Source organism: Balearica regulorum, chromosome 10, assembly GCF_011004875.1.
Source record: "Balearica regulorum gibbericeps isolate bBalReg1 chromosome 10, bBalReg1.pri, whole genome shotgun sequence".
Classification (NCBI taxonomy): domain Eukaryota; kingdom Metazoa; phylum Chordata; class Aves; order Gruiformes; family Gruidae; genus Balearica; species Balearica regulorum.
In genome coordinates, this window is record NC_046193.1 from 12644492 (window position 1) to 12659581 (window position 15090).

At 51.4% G+C, this 15090-nt stretch overlaps 1 protein-coding gene across 3 annotated transcripts in view; it reads left to right on the forward strand.

The window, feature by feature from the left end:
• Positions 1-15090, forward strand: part of CHST13 (carbohydrate sulfotransferase 13) — a 34568-nt gene that overhangs the window by 17955 nt on the left and 1523 nt on the right. For all 3 annotated transcript variants that reach the window (XM_075762129.1, XM_075762128.1, XM_075762130.1), the window contains exon 2: positions 11684-11766. In XM_075762129.1, the coding sequence (XP_075618244.1) occupies positions 11701-11766 (66 nt within the window). In that variant the 5' untranslated portion in view covers positions 11684-11700. The remainder of the gene's footprint in view (positions 1-11683; positions 11767-15090) is intronic.

Here is a 15090-nt window from a genome sequence, read left to right on the forward strand (position 1 = left end):
CATCACTTTCCATAGAGAATAGCTTAGGCCCTTCGTCCACACCCTGAATTAACATTTCCTGGAGGCATCACACCCCCTTGTCCCTCTCTTGCCCATGGACCGATGCCTTCCAGCCAGCAGGGCACATCCCGAGAAGAGTGAATGATTTTTCCTGTTAAAGGCAGTGCGGCCCGTCGAATTATCCGATGTAAAACAGTGACTCATTGTCCCCTCTTAGAGTGTGTTTCTTGGCGAGAGGGAGACTGTCCTTAGTGCCAGGGAGACTGGCTGCTGTTACCATCCACTTGTGCCACACAGCCCCGGGGCTCTGGAGAAGCCGTGAGGTGGTGATTGCTGCAAACACGGGTATTATTTTTAGGGGGTGACACCTCCTTTCATCTCCTTCCCAGAGGAAGTCATCTTGGGCATTGAGGAGAGCCCATGCACAACTTGTAATGGTGCGGTCAGGGGCTCTCCAATACCAATAGATCTCTGTGTGTGTAGGAACTGTGTGGTTTGAGGATGGAAATGCTGCAGAAGGGTTTGTCCCAGGGGACAGTAGCTGTGGAGCATGTGCATTTGGTGGAAAGAGATTGGAAAATGCTCCTTTCCCTCTTGTCTAGGAGATTTGTACAGCTGGGCCTCCTCAGAATGGGAAGTGTCACCTCAGAGGTCACTGCCTGTGGTACCTCTTCTGAGGAACGTGGCTGGGAAAGAAGTACTGAGGGTACCTCATCAGCAGAGACCTGGGCTGAAAACGGGGTGCTGGGATGGGGTGCCCCATCACCCTTCAAGAGCAATCTGCGGCTGCTTGGAGTTGGCCTTAAGTAGCTTCCCGGAAAGAGAAAAGAGTAATTTGGGGAAAAGAGGGAGATTTCCGGGGAGGAGAGTCTGTGTGATAGGGGCTGGTAGGACCCCTCCATCAGCTCCATGGGAATGGGACATGTTTTAGCCAGGTACTGGAGAAGAGGAAGAGGAAGGACCATTGTGCAGCCTTCATCCCTCCTTTGCACCCCTCCCTCATCTTGCCCTGAAATGGTATTTTATCAAGGCGTCTATAACATCACTTCTGGGTGACCCTGGTGCCTGTGGTGCTGCAAAACCACCTTCTCCCATATGCAAATGTGTGCAGGTTCATCTGTCCGAGCTGATGGGAGAGGAGATTTGTCTTTCCCTGCTGCAGGTTGTGGTGCCTGTTGTATGTGGGCCTTTCCTCGTGTAAGCCTTCTCATGTGCACGTCCTGTCTTGCCCTGCTCAGGTTTGCCTCCGAGCTGCTTTTATTTGTGGTTTTTCCCTTAGCTTTGTGGGTAACCTCCTCGCAACGCATCTCTGTTTAGCTCTCTGCAGTTTCTGAGTGCTGGGATGTGAGCGTGGGGGGGTTAATTATTTGGTTTGGCTGTTTCAGAAGGGCTAGGGGGGATGGTAGAAAATGTGCAGTGGTGGAAAAAAAGCCTGAGCTAAGCTTTCAAGCATCCCCATGCTGCTGGGACTCGGTTCTGTCTGATCCAGCCAAGTTCAAGTCACTCGGTTGGTTTAATTTCTGCTGAATGAAAGAGCTTTAAGTCAGGACCACATGAACCGTTGACTGGAGCCTTCTCCCTTCCCACGGGGAGCAGACCTGGCAGGCTGGGCTGCTGGTACCGGGGTGTCTCTGGACACGATCCTGTACTTGGCTGATTCAGCAGGACCTCTAAACAAGGGCGTGTTGCACCACCTGAGCCAAAACTTCCAACGATCTGTTGCTCAGGTCCGAAGTGAGCAAGTACTTGTTTTCCAGCCCACCATGTCGTGTGGGTGCTGTTGAGCCTTACACAAACTCACCGCAGCAGTCTTGTAATGGTAAGAGAAATGAAATACCTTTCGTTAAGCCCTGTGATAGACAAGCAGATGAGCTGCAGACTCATGTGTGTGTTTTACTCCCTATCCCTGTATTTTGGTTGTCCGTGCTCCTGGGGGTGTGTGACACCAGTGACAGCTGCCAGCCTGCTGCGATGCTGCTTGTGAGAGATGGCACCTGGCTGGAGCTGGGGCTTTGCCGTGGGGGACAACTGGGCTGACAACACCCAGGTGGTGGCCGTGCTTGAAAATAGAGTTGTACGGCCTAAAACCAAGCTACCTGGAGGCAGTTTCTGAGCCTGAGAGTTAGGATGCAGTGCTGGTGAGAGAAGACACTTATCCAGTGGTGTCAGAGGCACAGCTGAGCTTCCAGGTCCCGTGCCAGTGCCTGAGGGTTGTGGCTCAGCTGGTGACACGGAGAGATGCCATTAAATCACATGGTGGTTTCGCAGGGGACAGGGACATGCCTGCCTGCTGACCTGTTCAAGGAAGCAGGATCACAGTGGTGACTCTAGTCCTGCCCGTCTGATATGCCACATTAACCTGGCTGGGTTGTCTGGGAAGCGCTTGCTGCAGGATACCTGCAGGGGTACAACCAGCCACAGACCTTGGGCTCCCTTTGGAGGTCCTGTTCCTAACGCTCCCATTGCTTGTCCCTCCAGGGAGAGGTGTACAGGATCGGGACATTAGTTGGGTCCTAGCACAGATGCGTGGGCACCCTGTGCAGTTCCTTCAGCTGTCCCTAGCCAGTCAGCTCAGCGGTATCCTGCCCCTTGGCTCTGCTATAATGTCTGGAAATGCTCTGGAGCCGGCAAGGGGAGGGTCCTGCAGCTCCCCAGGATGCTCCGGGTTGTCGCTGTGCTGCAGGCAATGGCAGAGGAGCTGGCAGGGGCAGGTCTGACGGAGGACGGAGAACGGAGGATTATTCCCTTTCCCTAACAAATGAGCCAAGACAGATGTCTCAGACTCTACGCCGCCTCTACCTCAGCAGAGAGAAATGCAGAGCCAGCCAGCCCTTACCGAGGCTTGGCCCGCAGAGCAGAGGGCAGGCTGTCAGGAATAGGCCGGGTTGTATATTACCGGCTTGTTCGTCAGGAGGGGGAATATTGGAGGTGGACGGCAGTGGGTCTGCCTGTGACCACACTGCACGGGGCTGCGTTAGGTGGCAACCTGCTGCCCGTGTCCACAGAACCTCCTGCACCTGCTGATGGGAACGAATGGTCACCTCTGTTCTGAGCCTGTGCAGGAGGACGTTGTCACAAGGCAGAACAGATGGAACAAGCCATAACTGGGGAGAAAAACACCGTGCAAAGAGAAGAAGAGATGGGAAGAGCCACAGGGGCATTTCCCAAGCTGCGGAGGATGTGGCTCTGGAACAAGAAATGTACGTTTGTATTGTAAATATTAGAGCTACAGAGTTTTGTGAGTTGATGCCAGCTCCCCTCCATCACTCCTCCTGCTCACCACTTGCTGGCACAGCCCCAGGATAAACAAAAGAGGTCAAATACAGCATTCACTCCAAAGGAATCTGTTGTCCGCCACGTGGAAGCTGTGTGAGGTGGGCTCAGCTGGGGCTGTCGCAGGTCAATATTTGAGCTCTCCCTCTTCTGTAATGTGACTGATTGGCGAGCAGTGCTGTGCACGTCTTCTGGTTGTTCTCCATAGGGCTGGTTACTTTTCGTCATTGCTTGTGCCCATCTGAATATTGCAGTTCACCTTGAAATGCTCCATCTCCCCAAAATGCTTCAGCCTATATGTGCTCTGCTGCCAAGTGTACCTGCCAGAATGTGGCGTGGGTGCTGCCCGCTACCTCTGAGCGTGCCCAAGGGACACAATCTCCTACCCCCGAAGTGTGAACAAAGTGCAGCGATACCCATCTGCTGTCTAGGGGACAAACCTCAGCTCTGGAGATGTAGGAAAAGACTTGGCCTGCTACCTTCCAAGAGAGCTCCTTCCAAATCCGCTCAGCACCGATGGCTCCCGCAGGCCCTCGGCAGAGGTCCGAAGGCTGCCAGGCAAGTCTGAAACGCCTCGGGCATCCCCTGGTTCTCTCGCCGACCCCCTGTATGCCCAGAAAGGCAGCGGTTGGGGCTGCACTGCAGAACAAGCACTTGCTTGAGGTCTTTGTACGCAGTCGTCGTGTTATTGTTTCACTTTTGGGGGCAGAACGGCTCCTGTCATGTCCTGCAGATTCAGGGATCAATGTTCTTAGCTGTGGCTGATGCTCTTGGCCCTCCCCCAGCGGGAGGTACAGCTCCGGCATTTGCATTGCCACTCTGCTGTGCAGCCTCAGCCAGGTCTCTGGCGTTTGCCTTCCACCCCAGATTTCCCATGCTATGGCCTGAAGTCCTGTGCTCCACATCCAAAGTACTTGGGATGTTCCCTTTTCCCGTGTGAGCTGCGGGAATACACATTTCCCAGTGGTGCCACAAGATGGTGGGAGGCAGGGTCCCACCTAACCCCTTGGTGGTAGCTGCCGGTGTGACACAGCAGTGTGACGGGGACGTGGGCTGCTGTCTGTTCACCGTCTTTAAGAACAGCAAATCAAGCAGGCACTGCCGGCTGGGCAGACGGCGAGGCGCTGGGACGCGTCTTGCTGCGCTCTCGCGTTGTGGTGATCATGGCCTCGCACAGCAGCCGTGTCCCCCCTCCCCTCCCCACATCATCGTTGCATGTGGGGGATCTTCAGCCTTGGCAGAGAAGATGCTCAAGCTGACTTGAGTTTTTCAGGGCAATGCATCGAGCCACTGAGCTGGTTCTGGGAGCAAACACCCGGATGAAGCCCAGCTGGTTACACCTCCTGCTTCTCGTTTTACTCGCAGCTCCCCATCGGAGGTGGTTGTGTCTGAATTCGCAAAGCTGAAGGATGCATTTAAGCAAATCAAGCATGTGGTTCTGTTAGAGTTCTTTTCCTTTCTTCTCTAACATTTTAATTCAGCCTCTGTTGTCTATATCCACAGCTTTTTAGATGCATTAAAAATGAGCAGTTGCAAGAATCTAAGTAGATTGGATTTGCCTCTTTGCCAAAGGCAAAAATTTGCATTCCCAAATCAAAACCTTCCTGTAAGAATAAAATTAGGAATGAGTTTTGGTTTTAATTCCCTTAGCTCTGAAGATGCATAAGGATGCGAACGCCAGAATTGCCACACTTTTTCACAGCTGACTGCAGCATGCAAGAAAGCAACCAGTTGCTAATTTGATCGTCTTCTCCATCAAACAGAGGTCACTACTTCCAGCAGTGTGGGGGATTTTGGTGTTTGTTTATCCCACGTCACCCTCATTTTGAAAATGAGTATCTTTAAAAAACCAAACAGCAAAACAACAAACAACCTTTCTGCTTAGGTAGAAATAAAGCGAATGTTTTCTCCACCAATACAAACACAAGCATAAAAGCCAGAACTTCCTAGACTTAAACTTTGCTTCCTTGAGACCAGCACTGTTCGACCCAATAGCTCTGATCCATCCAGGCAGGGCAGCTCTTCACACCCACCACGGGCCACTGCCCAGGGGTTCGACTGCTGCTTCCACATGTGAGTTCTTGGCCTCCATGCCCTGGACCGTCTTCACACAGTCGAAGTGTCCGGCCGCCAACCAGGCAGTGTGTCCCAGGCTTCGCTATCAAACCAGGAGGGAAAACTGAGCTCAGACTGCAGGAACTGTCTGGATCTATCACTGCTACTGTCAAGCTCAATTTTCTTTTTTTTTTTTTCTCTTTTTTTTTTTTTTCCTCTTGGATGTTAAAATTGAAAATTGGACAGATTCAGCAGCCAGTGGCTGCAGCTAGGATTTGGCTTTGAACAACGCAGTCTCAATATCCTTTCTTAAATTAGGTGGCAGGATCCTTCTCCGTGTCTCTCGGGTGCAGTTATTTTAATAGCGAGGAGCCTGTCTTCATGAAGCAGGGCTGCATTTCTACAGTCAGGGACGAGTGAGCCATCACTGGTACAACCGAAGCACTTGCTCATCGCCCATGGCAGGTGCCAGAGAAGAGTCAAAACCAGCAAAGTCTGGAAAAGCTCATCGCTGTGCCCGCAAAGAGATTCAAGTCCTAATTTCTGGCTCTTCAGTGACTGACTTTAAGCAAGTGCTGATCCCTTTACACTATAGAGCTCCGGCTGTTGTTTCCCTTTTTGATACAAAGTGGTAATATTGTTCTTATTTGTTTCCCACCGTAAACTCTTCTTTATCCTATAAATACAGTTCAGGGGCACAGCTGTGCACGTGCCAGGTGTGCCAGGCAGTCAATTCATGTCACAAATGCCATTTCCTATGTTCAGATCTAGAATCCATCACAAATCCATCACAACTGTGATGGATTCACATCCCCCTCCCTCAAGTTCAGAGGTGGGGTTTTTCTTCTGGTCTGCGAGAGCATCTCTCAGATGCCCCCACGAGGGGCTGCCCTGAGAGCCGGCTCTTCCTACATTACAGACAAGCACCTATCCCACTCACCCGCTGGGAGTCGCAGGCTGTAATTAACACTCAGACTGATCATTTTGGGTGGCCAGGCACCGCAATTATTTTTTCTCTTTTTTTAGGTTTTGCGCAGACACAACAGGAAGCGAAGCTGGGGCTGTGAGACAGCAGCGGGGAGACGGCGGTGGGGTCAGGATTAGTGCCTTGGGGCCTCTGGGGTGCATACTCATGTGCAAGCACACATGCTCTCTTCACTTTCCTTGGCTGGAAACCACTGACTCTCCAGGTTTTAACCCTCTCCAGTGCTTCGTATTGGAAACCAGGAGTGGAGCTTTTGGCTTCTTGTGGTCCCAGGGTCCAGCCTGGAAAATGCCTGAAAGCTCTATCCTCCAGCCCAAAAGGAGCTGGGATTCCTCCTGGTGCATCTCAGCCAGACTCCCACTGATCTGGGTTTCCAAACCTCTTCCTATCTGGCACATGAGCAAGCAGGCATGAAGATGTCCTGCCTGTGAAACACCTCCTGCTCTGCTGATGATCACATCCCGGCTCAGCTCGTAGACACATCCAGCCCTTTCAGCCTCCCATGGGGCACCAAGTGCTGGGATTGCCCGGTCACCTCACAGCCCTTCTCGGCAGCTCTGGATCTGCCTTGGTCCCGGGAGAGCAGAGCTGTCAGTGCTGCAGGTGAAGGTCGCCAATGCTATGGATAATAGCATTCATGGGGGTTTTTTGCTGCTATGGCAAATATATCACCTGATATGTTTCAGGACTTCATTTGCTTTTTTTATGACTGTCACACTGGCAGCTGATAGCCCAGAACTAATGCATCTGGGACCTCCTGCCACTTCCAGCAGCAAAGTAGCAGAAACTGCTGAATTCCAACATTGCAAATCAAATTCTGTTGAATTTCCGCTCCCCCGGTCCAGGACAAAGCTTCAGTTTCCCTGGTTGGCGTTTCAGTCTTTCCCGGCCTGGCGGTGTTTCTCAATGCTTTGTCCGTCATCACTATCTTTCTATTTTTATGTCAACTCGTTCCTGAAGTATTGATCCCAAAGCCAATCTCTGAGATATTTTATTAGAAATCTGCCTTCTGCCCAGCATTTCCCATTTAAATGCCGCCTACTTTCCAGTGGCTTGTGTCCCTTACAGTTCACCTTTTAAACTTCATTTTCTCTGTTTGAAGCACTTATTTCCTGTGGTATGTCATATCTCATGCATTACGTATATCTGGGTGAAGATCTACCACATATGTTTCATGCTTATTTTATAGACAGATCAGGTTGCATGGGTGCAAGCTGCGCTTAGTAAATGCCATGTTGATTTTATTCCCCTTTCCAGTTGCACCCACATCTTTTGTTTTCTTTCCTTCAGACTGTTTTCTAAAGCCCTGGTAATGCTGATGTCAGCCTAGCAGGCTTGTCGCTGCCTGAATCCTGTCTCCTAGCCAAACTCTTCAATTCAGGCGCTGGATTTGCTGTTGTGGTTGCAGAGAACCTCCCTCCGCAATTAAGAGTCTGTACAGCCAAAACAGCAAATTCTTTCACTGGTGCTTCCAGAAGTCTGGGATGGGCATGATCCAGTCTTTCCCTCACTTCACACATGTCTGGCTGTCTTCGCAATCAACTAGTACACCTAAATATTTACAGCTTTAAAATCTATTCCCTTTTCCAAAGAGAGCTGGCAAGTCATTGAAAACCCAGATCCTGCTGCGGTATTGATGTCACACCGCTGCAAGAGAATAGCTTTGGTTTTGATGGGACAGCGCTAAAAATCTGGGCTGTAGGGGGAAAGGAGGGAGGGAGCATGTTGCCTTTTCAAGCTCCAAAGACTGAAAGCACTTGTAGCACAGGAGACTCCAAAATGTGCCTGAGCTCCCTTTCAGGCTCATCTCATGCAGTGATTTCTGGTCCATGTTACTGCCTTAGCATGGGGTTTTCAGTCTCTTGCTCTGCATCACTCCTATTCCCTTGCCTCATCCTTTGAAGATGCAAAGGACAGATGTAATATTACCTTCTGCCCATCTCAGTGAAAATAATTTTGGATTTGGATCATGGACATACACTGTCTTGATACTTGTTACCCAAATGGTGATCCAGCGCTTCCCAAGGGTTGACGTTTTTTCTCCGTTAGAAACTCAATATACGTTGGCTAAGTGACATCCCTGCTTTCGGAAGCAGTTGTGGCGATGCTAAATTTCCAAGGATTACCATTGCATGTGGAGGAATCTGGGAACCTCAGTAACAAGCTATAAAGTCAGGAGAAAAGCCAGGATGCAAAGATTTTGGCAACTCCCCCATGATGGAAGATCCTGCTGTACTCAGGGCCATGGTGCCAAAATGCAGCATGAACCATTAATTTATTCTGATGATACTCCCTCCTCAACACTGTCATATATTTCAGTATTCCTTGGCCTTCCCAAACTTCTTGGGAGTCCCAGGAGCATCCCAGGGACGGGTAAGCCAACGTACAGGGGATGGGGTGATTGACTCACACTCAGCATGAACGGGTGGAAGAAGAGGGCTGTGTAAATGCCATTGCCCATCTGCCCCCTTCCTTCTCCCTCCTTCTCCCATTCCAGGCTGCCTCCCAGATCTGATGGAAGAAACAGACACAGATCAAGGTTCGAGCCTTTCCCCAGCTCCCCCTGCACGTTTGGTTTCTCACGCCAGCTGTGCAGTTCAGCCAGCTGTGGAGCCCCTTGAGCTCAGCCTTGCTACGGTGGGCCATTGCCTGCTTGGGGCAGGCAGTGAAGGCGAGGACAGGATGGGGAGAGACCCCAGGGTGGGAGAACACCGTGGGATTGCATGATGGGGTGGTTGGGATGGTGCAGCCGCGGAAGAGGGGTTTGTGTTCAAATGACGGCTGAGCTGTGTTCCTAGAGCTGCATGATGAGGACCTGGGGTCTGGGATGCAGCATGGACTGGGAGGGGAGTGCATCAGCAGAGATGCTGCAGGTGCTGGGGCTGATGGAACTTTTTTTTTTCTGGGACTCTGTACAGCACGAGTGTAGCAGGGATCCTAGGAGGTTTGCTGCTATCCATCTGGCTTGCTCTCTGCCAGACCTTGCACTGGGGAAAGGCTGGAAGAAATCCATTTTGCAACATTTCTGCTGGGACTGTTGGTGAGAGTCATGCGAGGTGCAGCAGTCCTTGGCCAGGCTTGTTCCCCTGCCTTAGCAGCACCAAAAGGCACAGCCCAGAGCGGTCAGAGCACAGATCTGACCTGCCTGACCTCTGCTCACTCCCCCCACTTTACTGCAGATCTGCTTTTTGTTCACCCTAAAGAGCCTCCTGCCGAGCCCGCCCGCTCCTCCTGGGCCATGACCTGACCCTGCACGGGGTGATGAGGCCTTTCCCTGGAAATGCATTTCCATGTGCCCCTGCGCAGTGCCGGCACAAGCAATTTGCATTTCTAGCAACTTCAGGTCAGCCTGAACCACCCAGGGTTTGCCTACGTCCCTTGTAAGAAAGGTTCTGGTTGACGCACATGTTAATCTCGAAAACAAACGCCTCCACGTTGCTTTTACTAAATACAGGACAAGTGTCTGTTGCAGTGCAGGGCGCTTGCAGACAGCCCACAGCGGGGTCACACTCTTAAATCAAGCAGGAGTTTATCAGCCCTGGCCGGGAAGGGGAATTCGAGTTTAATGCTCTCTGCTTGCAGATTCACGCTGCAGTGAGTCGAGTTTTCAAGGTCAGTCTAATTCCCTGCCATTTGCAGAGGGCTGAGCCTGGAAATGTGAAATGGGACTCCTCTGGGACGAGCATCTCAGCGCAGTGCTGTGTGCGTTGGATCTTCCACTTATCTCTCATTAGCACAGACGCCGTTTCACCCTCTTGTGGGGTAACTGATACAGGGGATTGAGGAAGAAACCGTACCTTCTCGTTGAGTCACTTCTCGATCAATCCAGTGCTGCAGGAAGTCTCATTTCCCATGAACACGCAAGTGTACATGCGCTGCTGATGAAATCTTGTGAAAATCTTGTGAGGTCAGGCAGTCGTTTCCCCCTAATTACAGCTCCAGGAATGAATAATGTTTAGCTCAGACCCTGGTGACTTTGTGCTTTGGAGCAGTTTTCATTTAAGCAAAATATAAGCACATGAAAATGAAGATGGGATTTGGATTTTTTCTTTTGGTTATTTTGGTTAAAAAGATCCCATCTGGAGCTTGTATAACAAATTTGGTTTTGTTTGGTGATGGTCAGTGAACAAAAAGATTCAGAGGTCCAAATTGTCGTGCAAAAAGCCTTTGTGCTAGAAAACTTCGTGTCAGAAATTGAGTGTGAGAGATGCTTTTCCCTCCACCACATACACCCCTCTGAGGTTTTAGAAGGTCCCTGTAGGATCAGGAACTTGGAGGACTGGAAGAACCTCCCAGGCCATCATCTCCTGAATGATGTATCCCATCCATCCCCTTTAGAAAAAACGTCCTCTTCCATTTTAAAACTCACAGTGTGATTTCTTCCGTGGAAGCCAACATTAGGGCTGCACAACCCGATAGTTAGAAACCACCTTCTCATATGAGAATTGTTTTGGCATTCTCTGCCAATGGAGAGGGTCAGATACAGGAAGCAGAGGATGGGCGAGAGGTGGGACACCTGCTCGGTGGTGTTACTGCAAGCAAGAGCCTGCACCCCTGTCATGGCTGGCTCTGTGCATTAGGTTTGGGATATCCACATGGTTCTGCCCATGCTGTGCTGGAAACGGGTCCCTGGGGCTGAGAGATGGCAGCTGAAGCGGATGCTTCATAGCCCGGGAAGTGGTTGCATCCCTCATAATTTATGAGCATGAGAACTTGAGCATCTGTCACCGACGGGGTGTCCAGCACTGCATTCGTGGCCACATCCAGCCTCGGTTTTGGTGCTGCAGCAAATAATCCTCCAACATCAAACCAGCCAATCTGCATGGCAGGGAAGGGGTGAGGACTGCTTGGGTGGCTGTCTTCAGCTTCAAACACTTGAGGAGATGTTGCTATTTGGAAGGGGGGAGAAGGAGGAGGAGAAAATAGCACTAAGAACTTACCACAGTTAGACGAAGCATGTGACCAATTTGTCTGTTAAAGATCGTGTCTCTGAGCCTGGAAATGCAAACTCCGAGCCCGTGGGGACTCAGCACAGAGCGGTCGGTGTTGGGTCTGCCCCTTATCTCTGCCGAGCACAGACACCATCCTGCCCCTTGCAGGGCCGCGCCGATGCCGGTTGGGGTCCTGTCGCCTCCTGGATCATTCCCTCGCCAATGCAGCCTGCAGGCACTGGCATTTCCCAAGTGCACATGGATCACACTGTTCCCAGTTGCTTTTGAAAGCATAACAAGCCATTGTCTTTATTTATGGTCTTTTATTTGTTTAAAGGTTAGGTTGGGACCTTTTGAACCCTAACTGCAGGCTTTGTTAAAAAATAAGAGAAGCAGCTCCCACCCCCAATCCCTCTGATTTTTGTCACTCCTTTTCCAGCCACAGAAGACGGGGCTATGAGATCCACCTGGCAAGGGAAGGCTGGTCGCAGCCCACTCCAGGCCCTGTACGAGAGTGACCAGGTAAGGGGACAGGGAGAGGGAAATGGGGGGGTGAAGAGGGAGTGGGGGGTTGACCCCTTCTTCCACCCCTCTGGTGTGTGGGGCACTGTGTCATCTCCCACCACCCCCAAGGTCCCCACACCTGAACCTCTGGCTGTGTCCGAAAGAGAAGACCACACAGTTTTGGGGAGCAATTGTTGATAAAGAGCTGCTTATGGCCCTTGTGGTACTTGGGCAAAAGGTTTCGTTACCAGTGGACTGAGCTATAGCCAGGCAAACCCAGGAGATTTTGCTGTTTGAGGATTTCAAAGCCAACCCTGGGCCATCCTCGCAGGGCAAGAGCATCATTGCCGCACTTTCTGAGCTGATAATTAATAGATGCTTCTATGTTGGGTGCTATATACACACACACACACACACACACACATATGTATCTACACATATATATACACACATATATGAAGCTGGACCCAGCCATGAGGGGGGTTATAATCCTGGGACATCTCAGGCCCCTCCATCACCCTGAGCTGTGCCAGCTACACCTGCTGAGACAGGGGCAGCCAGGCACAGTCTGGGCAGGCAAACCCTCCCCTCCAGGTGGGCTCAGCGGGTCCCTCCCCACGCGAGGGTCTGCTGTAGAACAAGCCATGGTCGCTGCTTGGGGCAGGGAGCGCTTGCTCTCACCAGGCCCTGGTGCATGCAGCCGAACTGGCATCAGGGAAGGTGTCCCACTTGTCCTTCAGCAGCTCAGTGGTTGAAGCTGCAAAAGGTGTTTGTTTCCTTCTACTGTGTTCCCCGCCCCGGGCGGGCAGTTTTCCCCCCACGCAGCCAGACTTGTCTTTGCAGAGAGATCCTCGCCCTCAACTTCTCTGCAGGAAGTCCTGCAGGAAACCACTCTCCAGCTGGTGCAATGGGCCAGGCCACGACCACATGCCCCAGCCACCAAACATGCCCTGTATCTCTCTGCGTCCACAGGACAGTCATCTTCTGCAGTCCCCAAGAAGCAGAGGGCAATGCTGGTGGTCCCTGCAGCTGGCTGCCATCCCCGCTGCCCATCGGCAGTGCCTGCTGCAGCCGGACCCAGATCTCCTTTCCATATGCGACACTTTGTCTTACTGTCTAGGTTGGTGCTTTAATGTCTATAAACAGCCGAATTACATTTGCTCTGGGAAAAATGGCAGATGTGAACTTCGTTGGCCATGATGCTGGCAAATCCTAACGCTGCTGGAATTTTGTGATGTTATTTCCTTAAAAGCGATACTTAATTTCTCTGGCTTTTAAAGAAAAGGAAATGAAGGGAGCAATTTTGCTCTGAAATAACTGCAAGACACGCGCTTATTCCAGTGGGCGGCTGTTGAAAAGTAGTCACATTTATTTGTTGCCATGCCTGCAGACAGTGTGTCTGTCTGTCTGTCTCTGGTCCAATAGTTTTGAATTATGCAAGTGCAGGGAAAACCACCTGAAAAAAAAATCACATTATTAAAATGCTTCTTTTTTTTTTAAGCACTTGCAAAAAGGGTTTCCAATTTTAAAAGGTGATGGAGAGCCTCCAAACAAAAGAAATTTCTGCTGAAAGATTTGACTGCTGTGTTGCAAAGAGATGTACCACGAGAATGCCTCTTCAGCCACGATTATCATCTCTCTAGGTGCTATAGTGTCTTCATATCCAAGTAGCCAACAATGTCGAAGTCATCTCTTGGTGGCAGTTAGAGTCTGTTGACCTGCATTTCCTCCATCTGACCATTTTCCTTTATCATCTCCCCCTTGGAAGGAGCAGGGATGGGATGCTTTCTCCTGCCCCTGTCTCAGGTTACTGTCCATGCAGGTTCTTGGAGAAAGTGGTCACTAAGGTGACCTGGACAAGGTTCTTTCTTTAGTGGAAATGAGATCCAAAAGGGTCTGAGTGTGGTTCATCCCTTGCAGGAGGAGCTGTTTTTGCCCAGATGTTGGTGCTTCTCTGAAGGTGACGGGTCTGATGGATCATCCATGGGATGGGCAGTTTGTCTCAGGATCCCAACTCCTAGCAGGAACTTTACAAAGCCCCATCTCCACAATGCCACCTCTCCCAGGCTCTAGTGCTTCCCAAAACTCCTTATGGTCCCCCAGGGAGAGGTGAGGGTGCACCTGAAGCTTGGCAAAGGGTGTCCTTTGGCATGCATAAGCAATGACAGCTGTCAGCAGTAAGGATGTAGGGACCAAGGAGATGGCCTGCCCTTGACCTTCATCTTGAGGTTACCACATGTCTGCAGGCTGCAGAGACATTTGCTGTGGCACCCTGTGATGCCAGCGGGACTGTCTTCACAACCCCACAGTGGAAGCCACCGTCATCTTGCAACATGGGGGGTCATTGCATTAGAGCAACAGCTCCATGGGGTCAGAGCCGCCCCGGATTAGCAAACGGGTGGTGAAGCCGTTAGCGGTCTTAGCGGTCGTGGCCCAAACAAGGCTGTTGGAGGTTCCCAGCAATGACCTCAGGGCTGAATGTGAAACCTCCCAACCCTCATGAGCAAAACAGGGAGGGAACAGGCAGGAGGAGGGGACCTTCCTCTTCTAAGTTCCTGGAAATAATTTCCTTCCCCAGATGTTTTAATGACATTTTGGGATTTCTGATGAAAACCATGACAGGAAGGGCCATGTTCCCAAACTGGAGGGCAGTTTCAGCTGGGGCAGGGGCTAGGGGGGCTCTGGGCTCCTGCGAAGCCAATGCAGTGGCTGCCAGGCTTTAATGCAAAGATGAAAAGGGATAAATGAAAAGGACTGTATATGGACTCCTCATCTCTGTGCATAAAGGAGACTATGACCAGAGCTGAGGCATCCAACTGGCCTGTGTGGAAAAAAGTCCCTCAGGAGAAGAAATCCAAAGCCCTCAGGAAGGGCCAGCCCACCACTGCCAGGAGCACCTCACTCCTCTCCATCACACCCTGTCACCCCACATTGCCTCCAGCTCCTCGACTGCTCTCCAGGGTTTGACTGTCAGCATTAAAGACCGTTTTCCTCCCCCCGTCTCCCTTTCTCTTTCCTTGGCAGCACACCCACGCCGTTTTCTTCATGCGTGCCCGTGCTCGCATGCCATGTTCCTGCCCCTTGTCTGCGGTGCTCACAGAGAGCCCGCGGTGTCGGCGTGTGGGGCCCCACGCCAGCGAAGGGGCTGCGCTGTTTGCCCCGGAGGGGTCGGGCTGTGTATGCCCCCCCCCGGCTGGCGTAAGGGAGAGCTTTAGCCCAGTGTGGGGGGGTGCGGTAAGCAATATTTGGTTGTTGACCCTCTCTGCACCACCTGTTCTTCCCTCACCCTCTTTGACTTGTCTCCTTACCTGCCTCCTCATCACATTTTATTCTGTCTTTAGC